Genomic DNA, 20,808 nt, shown 5'->3' on the forward strand with positions numbered 1-20,808 from the left:
GCAACACACAAACACACCATCTCATCTTCATTGTTCACACCATGTGATCCATTTCCTGAACACACACCTCCATCTCTTACCGTGCTGCCGATGCCAGGGGTCAGCTGAAGTCCACGTCCCACTGATGGTCTGCGCAGCTGAGAGGACTGTCTCTGAGGAGTAAACACATGTCAGCACTGTCAGGACTGTTCAAGAGATCAGTTTCCAGGACATTTTCTGTGTGTGTGTGTGTGTGTGTGTGTGTGTGTGTGTATACCTGAGTGTGGGGGGGTCCCAGCTCTGGAGCTGGAGGCTGGATATAGAGCCTCGGCGGGAGGGAGTGTGTGGGCCTACGGGGGTGGGGAAGGCGGGGAGTGAGGGAGGAGGAGGGGGAGGGTGCAGAGCAGGAGGCGGTTGGGGGGAGGTGTACGGGGTCTCGGGTGGGGTCAGACTCTGATGTGGCGCTGCTGCTGCCTTCACCTGGAAGAAATGAGGGAGTCGCATGAGCGTGTTTCAAACAGAGGAGGCGTTAAAACGATCAGAGGCTGCAGGGGGCACTCACTGCTGTGTGGCTGCTCAGAGGGATGCTGGGAGTCTGAAGATGCTCCACACACAGTCTCCTCAGTGTTGGAGGCCTCTGATGGATCCTCCTCCTCTCCATCGTCTTCAGCGTCCCTGCTCTTCTCATTACTCTCCTCTCCTCCCCTCATTCCACTGCCGCCGGCATCATCGTCATCTTCATCCTCCTCCTCCTCCTCCTTATACTGAGGCAGACGCACAGACAGCTCGGGTATTTACTCGGCACAACAGATCAGAGCTGAGAACATTCTGGCAGGTTAAGAAACAGAGCATTACCTCCTCTATCTCTTCCTCCTCCTCTTCCTCTTCACCTTCATCCTCCTGCTTCTCCTCGCCCTCTTTGCTCTCACGGCTCTCGCTGTCCGTGTCGATCACGATGACGTCCCTGATTATAGTGGAGCCCTGAGAGGACATCTGATAGGACGGGACAGACTGGGACACGCCCTCTTCCTCTAAGTCCTCATCGTCTTCGGCTAAAACAGGGAAAGCCTCCCCTGGAATCTCCTACACACCACATATAAAGCCCAGGTTACATATCAGAGATCACTGGAGGTAGTCTCATCATTACACTGCAGGTTCAGACATGTCTCCTGGCAGTGCAGAGGATTTACACATGTGCATTTAACATACATGTTTGTTGATAGTGCTTAGTTTGTCTGTGATTGGCTGAGAGGTTATTTATGAATCATTTCACCGCTTCATCCAGCTCTTCTTTATGTTAAGCTGCTGCACAAACATGAACCAAAACAGCAGGTGGAGATGCCTAAAGACCTTCTGCTTTGTGTCTGATGCTGAACCTGTGCCATTAAAATAAGGCCCAGTGTTACTCCACTGCAGCTTGGCGCAAAAACACACTGAAAACACTGTCACTTTGGAAGATCTGTTGTTGATTTGACTGTTGATGCTTCACACTGTAAATCTGATTACTCTATACTGCCAAAAGTAAGTAGACTTCCCTGTCTGCAATCTGTGTAAATATGTTCACCTGTAGAGCCTGGATAAAACACTGACACTGAACAAGCTGGTTAAAGGTAGGGCTCCACAAACTAACAGGTCAGAGGATAAAACATGTTTCTCTGAAATAAGTAGGTTGTATATTTTAGCAGCAGCCTCTGTGTGGCTGTTGGTCACTTGGATAACAGTGGCATCCACATTCTTTTCTCCTTCTACAGTGCTGTGGAGAATGAGCTCTCAAATGATCAAAGTTTATTTCTTAGTGTCTAACCTGACTGTCATCCTGGTGAATCCTGTCGTTCTCCCTCATCCCCCAGCTCTCCTTCCATCTCCTCATCACCCTCCATCTGAAACACAGGTTACACAGCTGTCAGGAAACAGGCTGGTGTGATTAAATCTATGACACTGAAATCATTATCCGTGGATAGTATGTGTAACATTTGTGTTACAAGTCCTGCTGAACTGGGAACAGTTGAATGATACTTTCAGAACATCATCATTTATTCCAGACACAAGTCCTGGCAGAGGTCTGGATGTCTAATCCATTGTCTTTATGCTGTGAACTTATGAACAGTATCTGATGATGGATGAAGGCTCCCAGTTTCACTCTGTGTACAGCCAAAGTGGGTGGGAGAAATAAAAGAAGTGGAGCCAGACTGAAAAACTATTTTTTGTTACATTTCTGTTATTACTCAGTCTGTGTGGCTGCTGACAGGAGAGCTGTCAGACAGGGACGCCACAGCAGAGGTCCAGACTGGTTTAAACAGACACTTATGAAGTCACAGCTCACATCTGCTGTTAAAGAGGGGTAATGATTTGTCTCACATTACAGCCCTGGAATACTTAAAGAAACAGAATTTTAAATCACCCACAGACTTTAATGTAACACTTTAACCAAAAAACAACTGCAAATGTGTTTGTCCTTTGATCCAGCCCAGGTTTCTACTGTGACAGCAAGGAAACAACACAATAAACTCACACATACAGAAACTCCACGAGTAACAGCTCAGGTTGAAGATTATTTATCTTCAGTGTGCAACACATTTTAAGTAACAACTTTAAGCATACTGAGGAGTTAAAACACCACAGAAGAAGAACATTTTGAGCAGCTAGTTGACTTCTTTCTCCGGGTGTGTGTTTACCTGCAGTGCTATACTTGGTTTTAGTCGTAGTTTCTTAGTGGTGGGGGGTGTGTGCGAACTCTCTGGTCTGCTCTCCTCTTCCTCTTCCTCCACCTCCTCCTCTCTGGCTCGTTTTGAACCTGCTTCAGTCACACAGTTCACACAAGATAACAGCAGGATGCTGGTTAACACAGTCTGGCTGTTTAAACACTGCCTCTGTCTGGGCTGAGCCCCATCAGAGCCTTCAGTGTGGGAGATATGCCAAAGGCCAGTTTAGCTTGTCACCATCTCATAGTGATTTAATACAGTGGGTATAGTGGTGGTGGGTTTGGGACACTGTCCTGCTCACCTGGTCCAATCAGAGAGGAGGATGTGGATGGTCGCTCTGCCTCCATACTGGACCCTGCATCCTGACTGGCTGCCTGCTGCTGAGTGGGCTGGACAAAAGCTGTGGCCTGTGTGCTGGTTGGCTGGGTTATGGAGGTGGGAGCGCTCACCAGACCGGAGCTGGTGGAGTGTACAGAGGCCCCTGCACCCATTAGCACTACAGAGAGAAACATCATATCACACAAGTGTTTTAAACACCAGATAAACTATCATCTACCCAAAGGAAAAGAGAGAGAGTCAGTGTTGACCTGTGAGTAAGAGGTCAAGCTCTCCCTCCACAGAAACACCTCTATACATCTCATTCAGCTGAGCAACGTGAGCGAGCTTCTAACTTTCTGAAATCACAGCTCAGTCCACTGTCTTTAGGATTTTAGCAGAGCAGCGGTGTGGAAGTGACTGCTGGTCTGACCTGGTCTCATCAACTCTCGCTCTCACCTTCTTGGCTGTCAGTCTGTGTGGTTGGCATGACGGTGGCAGTAGGTGTTGGGATGGGGACAGTTGCCGGGGTAACCATAGGCCGGATGCTGGCACGGGGCGTGGCCTTGCTGCCAGGGGAAGGGCTTGGCTTGTTGCTAGGAGATGGAGTACTTGGGGTGGGGCGGATGTTAGCAGTGGGAGGCTCAGACAGGCTGGAGCTGATGGACAAACACAGCAGTTGTTATGTGAAAGTACTTTTCTGTGTTTATTTGACACAGTATTCATGAAGAAAACTGCAACTGTCTGATGATGTCCACTGAATCAAACATGAGAGGTTCTACTGACAATCATTCACAGCAGTTTGTGGTGTTTGTTCGTGTGTGTGTGTGCATGTCTCCATTACTCACCTTCCCCTGTCTTGGGCTGGACTCTTCAAAGATATCTGTCTCTGGTCTGCAGTTCTGGGCTGATCACCCACCTAAACACACACAAGTTTGAAATATGGTCATCAGATGAAGAGAATGTAACACAGAGGCCTATTAACTTAACTTCACTGACCACAAAAATAATCGAAGATTTAAAGAATTAAGGTATAATATCTTAAGAAAAAATGTTTTAATAGGTTTGAGGAGAAGTGTTAATTGGAGTGGTAAAAATTAAAGAATGTAAAAAATAAATGCATGTACCTTAGCTCCACTCTGGTCCTGTGGCTCCTCTCTGGGGTCAGAGTGTGTCTGTGTCTCTCTCAGTTCTCTCAGCTCTCTGTCCAGGCGAAGAAGTCGACCTTCATACTGGGACTTGAGGGCGTTCATTCTCACCTCCAGCTCCTCCTTATTCTGTTTCAGTTCTTCTATCTCCTCACTCAGCTGCTCTTTGGCGGCTACAGGTAAAGGTGCAGGTAACAGATACAAATGACTCTGATGTAACAGATTCTGTTGGTCAGAGGTGTGTATGTGTGGAAGTACAGGTGAAACTGACTGTTCAGTTGGTTGATTTTGGTCTTAGCTCCCAGGAAGGCCTTCTTCGTCTTCTCCTCTTTATCAGCCATCTGCTGTTTCAGCTGCTCCTCTCGGTTCTTGCTCTCAAACAGCTGTAGGGAAACAACACAGCACTGTAACTACTGCTGGTTTTTGAATTTGTTGTTCTTGGATAGTCTTAGATAGAATCTGCTTCAACATCCTAAACCAACAAACACTTCAATTCATGTTAGTGGGTAAAGGCTAAATCACACCAACAATGTAGTTAGACAGATAAGTATGGAGGTCAATAAATGTCAGAGAAAGCAGGATTTTTTTTAAAGTACCTCTTGTCGGAGTTTAGTCAGCTCCTCCTGTAGTGCCTGGTTAGCGTCGCTAGCAGTGTTAGCATCACTGGCCTGGATAGGACTGGGAGTTCTTGGCCTGTGTGGCTCGGTTAGCTTCATTAGCCTGGTTAGCTTCAGTTAGCTGCTCCTGCAGACGCTTGATGTCTGCTTCTTGCTCACCAACCGTCTGACACAGAGGAACAGTTAGTCAGGACAGACATTTTGTGGGAGAGCATGAGGCAGGTGATGTGAATACAGGGGAGGGATGGAATGATGAAAAGAGAATGAGGGGCAGAGAGAGGGGTAGAAGGCGCGATGGAGAAAATGGATAAGAGAGACAATTTGTACAGACTGTATTTAGTACAATCACTAATCAGTTCAAACAAAAATCAGTTCATGTGAAGAGTAATGTTTAAGGATGTGCCCAAACTTTTTCATCCCTGATACTGATACTGATACCTGGGCTGATTAATCAATAAGATGTTTGCTGTTGATCTCCTAACTTTGTAAAACAAAATAAACACATGTATATACATTTAATGAATCGTTGCACCGGCAACTTGGTAAAAATCTTCAGAATTAACAGGAATTACAATTCAAGTGTAAACCTTTTAATTCAAACTAATTCAAATTCCACAATATAACACTACAGCTGTGTCACATGAGATCAAATGTGAACATTAAATCACAAACGTAGTTCAAACAGATGGTGGAAGCCCTCGATGCAAAGACAGTCAGCGGCAAAACCTTTACTGTTACTTCTGTCACTTTCACACTATTACTGGGAGGTCTCCCATGTCTTTGCATTGCACCTGTCAAAGTCATCTGCTTCTTCAAATTGTACTTTTTGTTTGGTTGAAAGTTAGTGGTGTTATAATTTGCAGGGCTGCTGCCTTCTCTCAAAACATCAGCTTAGCAGATATTTCAAGCAGTCGCCTTGTTGGAGTGTAAAACACCTCCAAACTGCCGACCTTTTGTTTAGCTCCCTCCATGCTATGTTAGTGCTCTTTCAGATGACACAGTCCACGCATGTAGACATAAACCTAGAATAACAGTTGAACTAAATAGATCAGCCCCATAGATTGTCCCTAATGAGATCACAGATCACACCAACCCAGCTGCTGAGTGAGTGAGTGAGTGAGCAGATCAGTGCATTCTGAGCAATGTTAAACTCTTACTCAGCTTAACTCAGAACAAAGAGCTTATTCGCACATTCATCCATAAAACCATGACCTTGTTACAAACGCTAAAGTGCTGATTTATTATTTAACACATATGAGTGTACGTCACTCTATAGCAGCTGTGCCATTTCTGGTTAAAAAAAAACGAATACTGGGTAAAGATTTTCCCAACCTTCTGCAGGCTGTCCAGCTGGCCCTGGAGCTCCATCACCTGTTTGGAGGTAAGCACAGATACAGACACAAGATATAGATCCCAAATTCAATACAAGAAGATTTTAAAAAATAAATAAATAAATAAAAAAAACATGCAAACCAGTGACAGCAGCACAGAAAGATGGCTGAACTAACCCAATTATTACTACTATTTTAACTCTGACAGAAAACATTGTGTTGACATAGGATCACTCATAGCAGGAAGCTACTACAGAGGAAGAATTGTTCTCACCTTGGCCTCTGCTTGGCTCAGAGCAGTCTTGAGATTGCTGACCTCCTGGTTGTGGCTGTGTTGACTGGTCTGGTGGGTCTGTTGTAACTCTTTCTGACTGGCGAGGTTCTGCTGGAGGGCTTCTTTCGCCTGCTGGAGCTCCCTCTGGATCTGCTGAATCTGGTTCTGACGGGCCTGAGCTTGAGACTGAGCTGATTTTAACTGGTTCTGTACCTGTAATTAGGAAAAGTGGTTCACCTTATTATTATGGGTCTGTTGTCAGGTGAATTACTTTTGGTTCAGGAAAGGAGGGACATTCATGCCAATGAGGATCATCAAAATAATTATCGTGTCAAATAAGAATCCAGAAAGATGCTGCTTACCTGCTGGGTGTGGGCTTTGGCTTGTTGAAGGTCTTTCTGACTCTGGGTCAATTGGTTCTGATTCTGCTGCAGTTGAGTCTGGGTCTGGGACAACTGGGACTGGACCTACAAAGAAGTGAAGAAGCAGCAGTGACTCCAGCCTTTCTGATGTGTTTTCCTTAGTAACAGAGAGCTACACTCTCTGTTTTTCCAGGTGAAAGCTTCTACACTGGTGTGGGCCACAGGAAACTCTACTGTCTACAGTTAACATATACTCATATACATACCTGCCACAACCTGACAAAATCAGATACAGATGTAGTGCAATCGAGATTAACTTGAGCATGCTACAGTACCTGTGTCAGTTGGTTCTGGTTCTGGGTCAGCTGATTTTGGACCTCCTGGAACTTTTCCTTGGTCTTCTGGGTTTCCTTCTGGGCCTCATCTAAGTCTTGCTGGGCCTTCTGGGTCTGACAAAACAAAGCAACTTACTGACACTTTCTCACAGTCTGGTTTAAACTTTCCAGGACCAGAACCATGTATGTATGCACCTCAATCTATTATGTTCTTATGTATCCTCATACATATCAGACAAGCTTTGGCAAACTTCTTTTCCCTTTCTCCCTCATCACTCTGGTTAGTGTGTGTTTTTTTCTCTGAACTGTATTTGAAAATGGTGCTCATTAAATGTCACAGTGGATAGTGTATTCTGTGTCATGTCATGGTGTATCAGGATTGGCTGGTGTGTAGACGTTGGTCGTAGCAGCGAAATTTTTGACAATGTCAGGATTTTGAAAAAAGTGATCTCAGTGACTGTGGCTGGGGACCACACACTATAACCACGTCTGACTGTGTGTACTATATGTAAAGATGAAATGTAAAGAACTGTGGTCTCCTTCACTGTGTTTTGGGTTAATAAAGGTCTGAAGTATCTTTCTGCTCACCTCTTCCTGTTTCTTCTGCACCTCCTCTTTCAGTGCTTTCAGCTCCTCTCGGGCCTTGTTGAGCTCCTCTTGGGCTTTCGTCAGCTCCTGCTGCACCTCCTGGCTCGGAGCTGCCTCACTTCCTGCCTTAGCTGCTGTTTCCGCAACAAGCTGGCACATACATACACAACAAGATGAACTTTTTCAGTTTCTATACTCTATCTATAATCATGTGGTTGTCTATTGCAGCCTTAACCTAAACCACAGTCCCACCTTGTCATGCTGGGCTTTGAGCTCCTCATACTGGGTCTTGTAGCGTCGTCCGATCTTCTTGACCTGGGTAATGGTCTTGTTCTTCTCCAGAATGTCGTTGTTTTTTGTTTCCAGTTCTTTCTTCAGAGAGTCTCTCTCTGACGTCAGACGGGCCACAGAGTCTCTGAGGGCTTGCAGCTGAGACTGAGTCGAGTTACTGCTGGCACTGGATCTGCTCCACACAGAATATTCTCAGTTATATTTCAATCTTTAAAGGCTTCACATGGTCTCATTTCCCACAATCCACTTATAAACTTCCTGCCACCCATGGCTAGTAATTATTACAACCAGTTAACGCTGACTCAAATTCACTTAGTTCAATGCTGACAACTCCAGAATCCTTTTATCAGGTACAAAGCTCAGGAGCTTTACTAAAGAAACAGGATGCAAACAGTCTTTACAGTTAGCTTTAGGTTGGATCTAGGCGGATTGTGTGTGTGTGTGTGTGTGTGTGTGTGTGTGTGTGTGTGTGGTGTGTGTGTGTGTGTGTGTGTGTGTCACCTGGCCAGTTCAGTCTTCAGCTTGGCTGTTTCTTCAGCTAGCTGTGTGATGCGTCTCTGCTGAGCTTCTCTCTCAGCGGTCAGTTTCTGTCTGTCCTCCACATCACCATCTTTCTGTTGGTTCACCAGCTGCTGTGGAGGGACACACAGTCAACCTCAGGTCACAGTCATACAGTTACAATATTACAGTTGGGACAACATAATGAAGCACTACAGTACATGCAGCAACAACATTATAGTGCAGCTGCAGTAGGAATGAAAGAAAAGGAATGATAAATGGAAGGCTTGCGCACGCACCGCGCACACATACACACACACACATGCGCGCGTGGTGCAGTGTAGTTACCTGTGCTTTGGCCTTCCAGCGCCTGAGGTCTTCTTCCAGAATCCTCTTATCAGCCTGCAGGGCGCCATTCTTCTCTGACAGCTGAGACAATGAGTGATGCAGTGGGCTGATATCTGACTGGAGCTTGGTCACCTGACAGATGGAAATGAAATTCAATGAGCTTTGCCAAAGAGTAGAGAGTAGTAACAGTTTCACTGAGTGCTCACTGGCACAGGTGGTGAGGTGCAGATGAGCAGGGGTATAAAACAAAATAAATAATAAATAACAAAATAAATCCTTGCTGCACAGTTTTGTCACTGGGAAGTGTGTTTACAGTTTAGCCCATAATGTGACTTCACACAGTGTTGCTCTGTTGAATGCAGAAAATGAATTCTCTGATCTATCATCAAGAATCAGACTGAAGTGAAATGAATTCTGGACTCTGTGACATCTGCTGATATCCAGCCCTGGTCTTCATCTTAGACATCAATGCCACACAGCTGACTGTCTCTGTGGTCAACTACACTGTGTTTTAATCCAGCCTAAATCTCATTTACACATTGAAGGAACATGAAAGAATCATTCAATCAGGGCTCATTAACAGTACATGTTGAGCAGCCCAGTGGCTCCAACTTGTTCTGCACATGTCAAAAAACCTGGCACAAGTTTACAGGCTGTGCAAACATAAAGGATATATTAACAGTGTGTGTAAAAAGACCTGGCCTGAGAGAGGTCCAGGAACCAGGTGGGACTGAAAATCAATGACAGATTTTCTAACTCTTCACAGCTGAGAGGGAGACACAGGACAAACCATGGCACACACACACTTGGATCTTACTTTAGCCTGAGCTTGCTGCAGCTCCTGCTCCAGTTTATCTCTGTCCATTTTCAGCATCCTGTTGGTTTGCTGGAGAGCACTGATGCTGTCCATCTTCTTCAGCTGTTCCTCCTGCTGGGACAGAGTCTTTGCTGTAGCCTGAGAGAAGGAAGGACAGCAAACAGACACACTTATTATTATCAACAGTTTTCTCTCATGTCACGTTTAATCCTCAGATTGATTCATTTTCTGTTGTGTATGTTGTAGTTTGCTGCAGTTCTCTCCTTCTCAGCCTGACACAGGTACAGGTACATTCTCTAGTCCCACAGCAACTAGTGGAATAAATCACTATATATGTGTATAACTGTGATACATGTCTAAGCAGTCATCAAACAGTTGGAAGCTTCAGTACACAACATGAGAAACTGCACTGAAAAAGTTGTCAAAGTCCTCTCAACTATAATTAAGCTCAATAACATCCAAGTACAACAGGTGTTAGATGCAAAGCCATTCTTTCACCTCCAGTCATCCATCCCTCCTTCCTTTCATTTCCTACCTGCATTTTCTCCCTCTCAGCGTTCAGAGCTTCCTGTAGCTCCTTCAGTTCTCTGTCTTGGTGTTCCACTCGCTGTTTGTAGCGCAGAGCTTCTCCCTCAGACACCTCGCATCGAGCCACAGCGATCTGTTTCTCCTGCCGCACAAACCTACACCACAAGCACATGTTTAGCTCCGTCCCACTGAGTTCACACAGGTTGATGAAGTGATGAAGTGGTGTTGATCCCAGCAGAGAATAAGGGTTTACTTTGGCCTCCATTTCTGCTAAATGTACTGTTTTCTGTGTTATTTCCAGCCCTCCTCACAGGTATTAATTAACACTCTGCCGCCCTGGCGTTGCAGTATTACCTGAGTATTTCCAGAATCTGTTCAGTGGTCTTCCCTTCCTCACTGAAAGACAGGTCGAGCTGCTGCTGTTGTTGCTGCTGACGACTCCTGGTGGCCATTTCATCCATCTGTTGGTGCAGGAGAGCGTTCTGCTTCCCCAGCTCCTCACAGCGACGACTATGATTAGACAGGTCCTCCTGCAGGAGAGCCAAAGTTAATTAGGTTTGTTTTTATATTCATTTCATTCACTTGAAAGAACTTTAATAACAGAATTTATGTAGAGACACAACCACAACTTGACAGCCAAAAAAACAGTTCTTTAAATTCTATATTCCATTTTCTGGATGTGGTTGATGGACAGTTATACAAAGCTGTGTGAAAGGACCCAGGGATGTCTCTCCTCTCTGGGGTTAGCTGTCCTACCTTCAGCTGTCTCTCCAGTGTGTTCCAGGTTGCGGTCTTCTCCTGCAGGAGGCAGGAAGTCTTGTTTAGTTGCTCCTCTAACTCCCTCTTCTGTGTTGCTTCTTGTTGGATTCTTTTCTTGAGCTCCTGCAGAGCTTCCACATCAGCAGCATGAAGCATGAGCTCCCGCTCATACTTTAGCCTGAGCCTCTCCAGCAAGCTTAGTCTGAAAGGAGGACAGAGGGGGAACAGCTGATGTACCAGACAGTAACTACAGTGGTTCCAGAGAATCTGTCAAAGCCCACACAGGTTAACATTGTCCTGTCAAGTGTAATGTAATGAAGGAAATCAAGATATGTGTGTTCATTAGCAGTGTGAGTGTGTGTTAATGAACCTGCAGCAGGCTGTCCTGGATGGCCTTCTGCTCCAGTGTAGCAGAAGCAGCTGCTCTCTCCAGCGCCTCCTGCTGCTCAGTCTGACTGGCCTTCAGACTGCGCTGCAGCTCACACACCTGGACAAGACAGCAGGGAAACACACACATGGAGCTCCACAGTGTACAGGCTGAGAGGTCTGTATCAATCAACCTATAGTCATAAAGTTTCTTTAACTAATTTATTATCAGATGATGCAGAGGAACAGAGCTGATAACTAACAATTATTTTAATTATAGAATCGGGTCATTTGTTTAAAATGACTGATTAATTGTTCAGTTAATAACATGCCAGAAAATAGGAACAAATGCCTGTCACAATTTCCCTGACCCTGAAAGGACATCATCTTCTTCCCACAGTCCAGACCCCAAACATATTACATTTACAGTAGCACAACATGCAGCGTCCCCTGGTCTCAGTCTAGGCTCATGAATGTTTATGGCTTACAGAACAAAGTGTTTGTTAAATGGCACTAAAACCACATTGGAACATTTCTCAAAAATCTATTGACCTTACCTAAACACATGAAGTGAACCACATGAAGTGAGCACAGTTACAAATCAGTGGGATGGGAATGGAAATCACTGGGATTTTGAATGAGGTTTCCTTACTTTGGGAACCAAGTCCAAAAGTTGTGGTTTCACTATTTAACACATTCAGTCTTACTGAGCAACATTACATTCATCTGAAGTCAAGCCTCTGGCCACCTCAGGTATATCAGTCCAGTATTCATACTCCTCTAGCTCTGGTTGGATCTGGCTCTTAATCTGCTATATGCCCCACTCTGTTCACCAGCTAATCAATGAGCTGAAACACACTGTGAAGCTCTGTAAGGCTGAGAGCATCTGATCATTCTCTGTAGGTTCATCACTACAAGTGACACTTCTCACATTACACAGTCATCTGCTCCACTCTCTTAAAAGTGAAAAACACAGATTATAGCCAAGTTACTTTGTGTCTGTTAATATTGATTGTATTTTATATTTCCGCTAACACATGGACAAGAAACAGCAGGTGTGCTATTTCTTGAAGCATCAGTTTCTAAAAGACTATGACGACATAAAATTCAGACCATCTAACAAAGATTTATCTGTCTATGTGTAAACAGGCTTACTTGTTTCTCCACTGCGTCCAGAGCCTTCCTCCTCTCTTCCTGCTCCAGCTGCTTCGTTTTCTCCACCTCTAAAATCCTCTTCTCCAGCTGCTTCTGCACCTCCTCCGACTCCTTCAGTCGGATCTCCAGGGGGGAGCGGGACTGAAGAGGTGAGAAAACACAGTTATTACATTTAATGACCATCACGCTGAGCATACGGCCCCACAAGGGTGCTTCATCCTGCTGACCCACGACTGCGTAGCAACCTACAGCACCAACCACATCATAAAGTTAGCGGACAACACGACTGAGGTGGGCCTCATCACCAACAACAATGAAGCCAACTACAGGAGGGAGGTGAGCCAACTGGTCCAGTGGTGTAAAGTCAACAATCTCCACCTCAGTGTGGGGAAAACCAAAGAGGCTGTTGTTGACTTCAGGAGAGGACATTCACAGCATCCCCCGCTGACCATCGCCGGTGCTGCTGTGGGGAGGGTGAGCAGCACCAAGTTCCCGGGGGTGTACATCTCTGAGGACCTCTCCTGAACTCCACATCGCTGGCCAAGAAGGTTCAAACACGCCTCGACTTCCTCCGCAAACTGAGGAGAGCATGAGTGCCACCCCCCATCATGTGCTCCATCTACCGGGGCACCATTGAGAGTGTCCTCACTGGCTGTATCACTGTGTGGTATGGAGGCTGCACAGCCAGCAAAATCATTGGTGCCCCTCTGCCCTCTGTCATAGACATTCTTCACACCCGCCTCACCCGCAGAGCCATCAGCTTTGTTGGTGACACCTCCCACCCCTCACACTCTCCTCAGTCTCCTGCCCTCAGGGAAACAGTACTGGAGCCTCCGGGCCCGATCCACCAGACTGCAAAACAGCTTCTACCACCAGGCTGCCAGGATACTGAACTCTGCCCGCTACCTCCCCCCTCTGCCCCCTGCCCCTCGACTGTAACACACCCTTTCATTTCACGGTGACTCACAATCTGTTTGCACCTTACTGCACCATTTGCACCTTAATGTTCTATTTGCACAACAACAAGCTGCTACCAAATTTCACAGAAAGAAGGAACCTCCTTTAGAGACCTGTCAGTCTATTGTGCTTAGAAGGGAAGGCTATTCATTGCGATAAATTGTGAGGAAACCTAAAATCTCTTTACCATACTGTAAACTACTCCTTTCAGAGAGCAGCACAAACTGGCTCTAACAAGGACAGAAAAAGGAGTGGGAGGCCCTGATGCACAACTGTGCCAGAAGACAAGAGAGTGTGTAGTTTAAGACAAAGACGCCCACAGGTCATCAACTGGCAGCTGCACTAAATAGTACCCATCAAACACCAGTGTCAGCATCAACAGTGAAGAGGCGACTTCAGGATGCTGGACTTCAGGGCAGTATTACAAAGAAAAAGCCATATCTCAGACTGGCCAATAAAAAGAAAACAGTGAAATGGGAAGACTAGAAGAAGGTGTTGTGCACAGATGAGTCCAAGTTTGAGGTCTTCAGATCAAACAGAAGAACATTTGTGAGACGCAGAACAAATGAAAAGTTTCAAGAACAGTGCTTAATACCATCAGTCAAGCATGGTGAGGCAGCGTGATGGTCTGGGTGCTGTGGAGGTGGGAAAATAGGAGATTTGTACAGAGTGGAGGGAACCTTGAGGAAGGAAAGCTATCACAAGATTTTGCAACGCCATGCCATACCCTGTGGACAGCACTTGATAGGGACCAATTTCATCCTACAACAGGACAAAATTGACAGCTAGAATGCCTTTTTTTAATGAAGGCAAAGTTGAAGAACACATTCATCATTTCCATTAAAATCATTATTTCTAACTCTGACAATGTCGGCATGTCCTGTTCATTTGCTATATTTCCTTTTCAGACTAATTTCATGTGTGTTTCCATGGAAAACAATAAAATATCCAAGTGATCCCAAACATTTGGGCAGTAGTGTATATTGGGTGCAAAATCATATATAAGATTAGCAAACAGGCACAACACTGGAGTGTTTCCTCTAACCATATCACCACTTCTGCTGAATCACTGATCATCTCAGACTAACCAAATGCATTCACTTTATTTAAATAAGAGCATGGTCCTCCCTGTGATAGCACAGATAATTACATCAACAACTCCACTGTATGTCACACACACAGAACTTTAAGCACAGTGTCATGAAAAAGGAAGTGAAGCCTTTGGAATCTGCAGTTATATATGTACAAATCTGTCTTTAAATATGATCAGATCGTCATCTAAGTTACATTAATTAACAAAATAGCTCTCCTCTCAGTTACATAGAGAGGAGTGGGATATAGATAAGATATATGTCACATATGCCATACGGGCTCTGCACTAAAAACAGACAGTGCCGACCAGATTCTATCTAACATTACACTGAGATAATAAACCTTTATTCCTTCACTGAAGTCTTCTGCATCTGTCTTTAGATGTGTGTGTGGTCAGGTGTATATTGGTGGCAAAGAGAACAGAGGATGGGAGGAGAGCAGAGTGTATTGTGCTTCAGGGAAATAAGAGAGTCATACCTCCTTTTCTTTCTTCAGACTGTCTTCCAGAGTCAGCACCACAGCTCTGTACTGCTCTACAGTAGCATTAGCATTCTTCAGCTGCTCTGCTAGTTCACTGTTCTGTTCCTCCGCAGTACGCAGTTGACCTTTCACCTCTGTCAGCTCTTGCTCTGACTGGCTGGGCTGCTGAGATGCTGCTGGACCTGGAGAGCGTACTGTGGGTGTACAGAGACCAACAGCTATCAGCACCCACACTCACTGTTAGATGTGTGTCATATTTGTCCCATCAGTGTTACTAGTCAACACTCAGAACCACTGTTTACCTCTCAGGGGGGCTCTGAGGCCTGCAGCTCTGGTAGCTGGGGTGCTGGTGTTGCTGGAGCTGGTCACAGCCTCAGAGGATGAAGCAGAAGCCAGCTGGGCTTTCAGTGCTGCCACCTGCTGTTCAGAACTACGCAACAACTCCCTGGTCTTCTGCTGCAAGATGTTCTGGGTCTCCAGCTGCTTCTTCGCTTCCAACAGCTGAGCCTACAGAGGAGGTGGAGGTGACAGAGGAGGTGTGACAAGACTGACTGCATGCAGTGTCCACTGAGGTAGATATACAAATACTCAAGCATTCAACACATATACTCTACATACATCCATAGTACGTCCGAGGGCGTGTCTCTGTGCTACTTCCTGGTCCATCCTGGTCTTCATGGAAGCTAGCTCTGCCTCCAGATGCTCTATCTTGTTGTTGAGTCGCTGGCGGGCCTCTGTCTCTGTTCGCTCCATAGTCAACTGGACAAATATGACAGAGGAGGCAAAATAAGACAAGTCATGAATTTAAGGCTCATGTGGCTTAGAGACATTTTACAGCACAGAACTGATCCACTGTCTGATCACTGTGGATGCAATAAGATGACACAGGAAACTCATTACACTGCTTCCTGATAGTACTGTAATGTTACTGCATTACAGGACTCTTGTTTTATAACAGTTACATATTTGTCGTACGTGATGAACTGAGGGAATAAAGTGAGATGTTTCACTTGTTGAACCGAGAGTACAAACACCGCCTGTATAGCTGTGTAAGTACCTGTATGGTCTTGAGGTTGGTGAGCAGCAGGTTCTGGTTCCGTTGCTCAGCCAGTATGGCTTCCTTCTCACGAGTCAGTCGACTCTCTGCTTGTCTCAGCATGTCTCTCTCTTTGGTCAAGTTCTCAACACGAACCTACAAAAACAGAGGGGAAAATAAAAATGACTTGTAGTAATGACTTGAAATACTTTGCTGGTTGGTGTCATGCGTTCTTAATTAGGTAAATTCAGTGCTCAGTGATGAAATAGGTTCAGGGAACTATTTCTGTCCTGACATGCAGAGTGAATCATGGGACAGGTGTGTGTCTTTCTAAACTCTGCCCAGTCAGTTCAGTTTGCCACAGCTGAACTGCAGTCAAGTTCTAAACACAATCACATAGGAAGCCTCACCACAATCAGCAATACATTTTAATACATCTGTAAAAACCTCTAAAAACACGCAGGCTCTGTCTTATTCTGAGTAAATGGAATTAACCTAAAGAAGGAAAGCTATATACGCTACTACTACATCACAATAATGATATCTGATTTCACCTCTGTCCCATAATGTGTCATTCTGTTCCTCACCTCTTCCAGAGCCAGTTTCTCATTGGCCTGTCGCAGGTCCTGGCTCATCGTGTGGATGATGTGCTCGTGTCGCTGGGCCGTTGCAGCCATCTTTTGGTTCCTGTCCTGAAGGGCAGAGATCTCTCTGCGGTAGGCTGATACAGTCTCCTGGAGTATCTCATACCTGACACACAGACACAAACACACACACAGTGTAAGACTATCTCCAAGAAGTGTAATATGAGGCAGATGCAGCAGCAGAACTGGCCCAGAGCTTCTCTTTTATGGAGTCAGTTTGTTTGAGAAGAAAGGAATAATAAGTAAGCATGAGAAAGTGTTCCTGAACAAAAGTAACCAAATCCAACAAAATCCACCAAATGAGGATGTGTCACAGCACCACACTGTTCACACACCTCTTGTTGCTGAACTCCAGTTGAGACGTCAGCTTGGCGTGGCTGGAGTTGAGTTCTGACAGCTGTCTCTGCAGCCTGTCGTTTGTTTCATTCAACATCCTGTCGTTCTCTGCCTTCTCCTTTTTATACATAGTGAAGGCATCGTTGAGCTGAAAATGTACAGATAAACATTCAGTCAGAACAGTCACTCAATTTAAAAGCATCATTTTCCCCTGGTGTCATACAAAGATGTAGAGAATTCAGCTCCGTGGTGTGTGTGTGTGTGTGTGTGGTGTGTGTGTGTGTGGTGTGTGTGTGTGGTTCTGACTGTACCTGTTTTAAAGCAGCTTTAGCCTGAGCAGTCTGTGCTGACTCAGCAGCAGCAGCTCTTTGTGGAGTGGAGCGAGTGCCTGGGACTGAAGGACGAACATGTGTGGGGTGGGATGAAGACTCTAGACCTGCAGACACACAGAAAAGCTTTCTCTGAGTCTATAAAGACCGTTACCCTGACTGTTCACCAAAGTTCACCGTGAAGGCCTATGTATGTTAGTACTGTAGTGTCACCTGGAGGAGGCAGGCTGAAGCCAGTGCTGTGCGTCAACAGGGCCTTGTACATGTCTCTCTGTCTGGCGCTTGGAGTCAGCCAGCTGTTTCTGCTGGTTCCTCTGCTCTCTCAGCTGCTCCACCTCCTTCTGAAGTTTATCCACACTGGCCTCTAACTCTGAAACACTGGAGGGACCCACAGGGAGACAGAGTTATGTTTCAAATACATTTCATACAGCTCACTGCTCATCAGTGCTCTGCTTTACCTGAACCACAGCTTCAGAAAGTATTCATTCATTAAAATCAAAAACTGAAATCTCTCAGTTAGTAAAGTCTTCAGAGCTACCACAGAGTCTCTGAATTAACATGTATAGAAACTGGTGGGAATGTTAAATGGTTAGGGCAACCATCACGTGAACACATATCAGCTCAAAGATATGATTCAAAATCATTTAAGAAAAATGATCAGGTTTATCTTGATTACTATTAATGTACCAATTTGAGTTTCAGTATGTAACCTCCTATGTACACATTTGTTTCTAAATGAATGTGTCATTAAACTACAGTAGACACACACATGCTTTACTCTAGTGTTACTTGTGTAATCACCACTAAATACAGAAAAAAGGATACGAACAGCTTCAGGTTTAGAACCACGAAAATTGAATTTCAAATGTGTGAAATAGTGGGAAGGACTTCACAGAACATTCAACTTGTCCAGTATTATCCTGTATCATGATTTATTGATTTGTTAGTTAGGACTGACAAAATACTAAACTACACCCTTTGATGAACAGCGTTTTTAAAATGTTTTTGAGAGGAAAAACCAGACAAATCACTGATTGTCTTGATGATAAACTTTTTAACAAATCCCTTTTCTCACCTTCACACATGTTGTCTTTATCTGTCCTGACCCTGAATTAAACTGATTACTGCTACCAGGAGTATTAACACTGCCAGTTTTAGAGCCGGTGCAGCAGTGAGAGTACGAGCGGCTGAACCAGCAGCGCGCTTCTTACCGAGCTGATGTTACATGGCTCTGCTGTCTGTCCTTCTCCTGCTCCAGCTCCCTCAGCCTTCCCAGCAGGCTTTGGTTCTGCCTTTGAAGCTCCTCCACGCTGCGGAAAGACAGCTGACGTGGGCTGATGACCTCAGAGGTGCTGGAAATGGCGGCGGAGCTGTCATCATCCTTGGTAACCTGATTACCTCTGGCTTCCTCCAGCTCCACCAGAAGAGCACACACCTGGTCCACAGACAAATTCATGAATTAATGAGCATTTGGACCAGAGAATATTTGATCACCCTCCAATCATGTGATAAAGTAGACGGATTGCACCAACACAGTCCATCAGAGTAGACCCATCAGCTGAATGTGTTGCTCAGTGTCCTGCTGTACCTGTGCAGATGTGTCCTCCAGCTGTCTCTCCGTCTTCACTTTGTCTCTCTCCAGAGCATCACAGCGCTGCTTGGTGTCTTCTTTCTCTTTTTGCAAACTGTAGATCTCCTAATTACAAACAGTCAACAACGCACCACTGTTATAAAAGAGAACATAACGTTATCTACAATCAATAATGATCATGACTGATTCATAGAGACACAGAGAGAACATGTAGATCACAGACCATTCGAGCCTGTTCCAGTTTGTTGCACAGGGAGGCCATGGACCTCTGCATGCTCTCATACTCCTCTCTCTGACGCTTCAGGACGGGCGCTTTGGACTCCACTTCCTGGACGATCTCATCCAACACTCTGCTCACTCTCCTGCTCTCCTGCTTCTCAAGCTGCAGCTGTGTCTGACACTCAGCATACGCATTATACAGCTAAATCCAGAGACAGAGGACGAGGCTTTAAAACTCTCTAAGACTAACAAACAAGACATTTTACACTTCTCCTTAACTCCAAATCTAAGCTGTTAAATGAGCACTGAGTGTATCCTTGGGCTAAAATATGGTTCTTTGTGAAGTAACATAAGTGAACATCAGTGAGCATAAAATGTGCTTTATATCAAAATCTGGACAGATGTCATATTAATATTGTGATATTTATATCAACCATGTCACTGATGTAATACAGTGGTGCACTTACATCAAAGAACTTCATGCCAGGCTTTACGATGGCAGCGATGGCAGCTGCTGATGGACACATGGAGTCCAGCTGCTCCTCAGTCAGAGACGGCACACCTGGAGCAGAAAACACACACACACACACACACACACACACACCACACACACACACACACACACACAGATAAATAAAGGTGGCAGGGGTGTGTACAAACATACTCATCCACGAACGCAGATACAGCAGTAAACATGATCATATGGCCATTCAAACCAAAACATGACAAAAAGCCAGAATACATCTAGATATGAAACTGGCGTCTTTGGAATTATCAGCACAACATCAGTACAACATTCACAGTGTAGCTTGAAAAAGTCGGATAATGACGTCAACAGAAGCTAACAGGAGTTAACAGACTGGAGCTGTGGGTTAGAGCTGCTCTGACTCATGAAAACACACTTCAGTATTTTGAATTTGCTATTCAATCTGCTGATGAACCATTGCTCATAAAAAAAGGTCTCAGAGGACTCAGGATCAAGAATTATTGATTTGCATAAAGCTGATACATCTAGATGGAGACTGATCAGTGAGGTAAAGAAGCTCAGAGTCACAGCTCCAGGCTTAAACACATCATTGGAGCTGGTTCACATCTCTGTTCATCAGGTGACCAGACACACATCATGGAGCATGGTATCACTACGCCCACAATGCTCCTCTGTTCACTTCCTTTTTTCCATAAACACTGTGTGAATGGGTTAATGAGTGTGTGTGTGTGTGTGTGTGGTGTGTGTGTGTGTGTGTGTATTCTTACAGCAGTGTTTGCCGGCAGCCTTCATTGTAGCATTCTCCAGCTCTTTCTCCATCTTCTTGATTTTCTCTCTCAGCTCAGCCTCAAGCTTCATCTTCAGTTCTTCTCCCTCAGACACCTTCTTCTCTAGAGCCTTATTGGCTGCAGAGACAATGACATCATCATACAGGTCAGTACTGATAGTCTGTGGAGGGACAGCCACACTTCACGCAAAAACACAGCTGACGTCTCAGTGTTTCAAACTGAGAAGCACACCCAGGATGGCAGGGTGCAATCACTCCTTCTCCTTATTATTACTCCCCATATGTTCACATATTCAGCATGTGTGGAGGACAAACCCCACAGTCTTACCTTCCCCAGTGTCTTTAACCAGTTTGCTGAGCTCCTCCACTGCTCTGCTCAGTTCTTGGTTCTTGGTCTCCATGTCTGTTGCTGCCCCCTACAGGAAGAGCCACAGACA

At 45.2% G+C, this 20,808-nt stretch overlaps 1 protein-coding gene across 1 annotated transcript in view; it reads right to left on the reverse strand.

The window, feature by feature from the left end:
• LOC108884494 (nucleoprotein TPR-like) overlaps positions 1–20,808 on the reverse strand; it is a 28,124-nt gene that overhangs the window by 3,459 nt on the left and 3,857 nt on the right. Inside the window, 44 exon segments of the mRNA XM_051070183.1 lie at positions 81–152; positions 257–459; positions 542–743; positions 835–1,062; positions 1,784–1,795; positions 1,797–1,859; positions 2,655–2,776; positions 2,983–3,177; positions 3,456–3,655; positions 3,845–3,915; positions 4,124–4,317; positions 4,416–4,527; positions 4,741–4,818; positions 4,820–4,927; positions 6,094–6,132; positions 6,367–6,579; positions 6,729–6,833; positions 7,064–7,177; positions 7,652–7,801; positions 7,904–8,114; positions 8,444–8,574; positions 8,789–8,920; positions 9,606–9,743; positions 10,141–10,288; positions 10,488–10,663; positions 10,890–11,066; positions 11,068–11,094; positions 11,263–11,379; positions 12,414–12,554; positions 14,940–15,136; positions 15,245–15,449; positions 15,561–15,701; positions 16,000–16,134; positions 16,566–16,728; positions 16,958–17,106; positions 17,270–17,394; positions 17,501–17,570; positions 17,572–17,665; positions 18,499–18,722; positions 18,876–18,983; positions 19,102–19,299; positions 19,565–19,659; positions 20,352–20,489; positions 20,700–20,787. Coding sequence (XP_050926140.1) covers positions 81–152; positions 257–459; positions 542–743; positions 835–1,062; positions 1,784–1,795; positions 1,797–1,859; positions 2,655–2,776; positions 2,983–3,177; positions 3,456–3,655; positions 3,845–3,915; positions 4,124–4,317; positions 4,416–4,527; positions 4,741–4,818; positions 4,820–4,927; positions 6,094–6,132; positions 6,367–6,579; positions 6,729–6,833; positions 7,064–7,177; positions 7,652–7,801; positions 7,904–8,114; positions 8,444–8,574; positions 8,789–8,920; positions 9,606–9,743; positions 10,141–10,288; positions 10,488–10,663; positions 10,890–11,066; positions 11,068–11,094; positions 11,263–11,379; positions 12,414–12,554; positions 14,940–15,136; positions 15,245–15,449; positions 15,561–15,701; positions 16,000–16,134; positions 16,566–16,728; positions 16,958–17,106; positions 17,270–17,394; positions 17,501–17,570; positions 17,572–17,665; positions 18,499–18,722; positions 18,876–18,983; positions 19,102–19,299; positions 19,565–19,659; positions 20,352–20,489; positions 20,700–20,787 — 6,009 coding nt within the window.

The sequence above is a fragment of the Lates calcarifer genome, linkage group LG4, assembly GCF_001640805.2.
Source record: "Lates calcarifer isolate ASB-BC8 linkage group LG4, TLL_Latcal_v3, whole genome shotgun sequence".
Lineage (NCBI taxonomy): Eukaryota > Metazoa > Chordata > Actinopteri > Centropomidae > Lates > Lates calcarifer.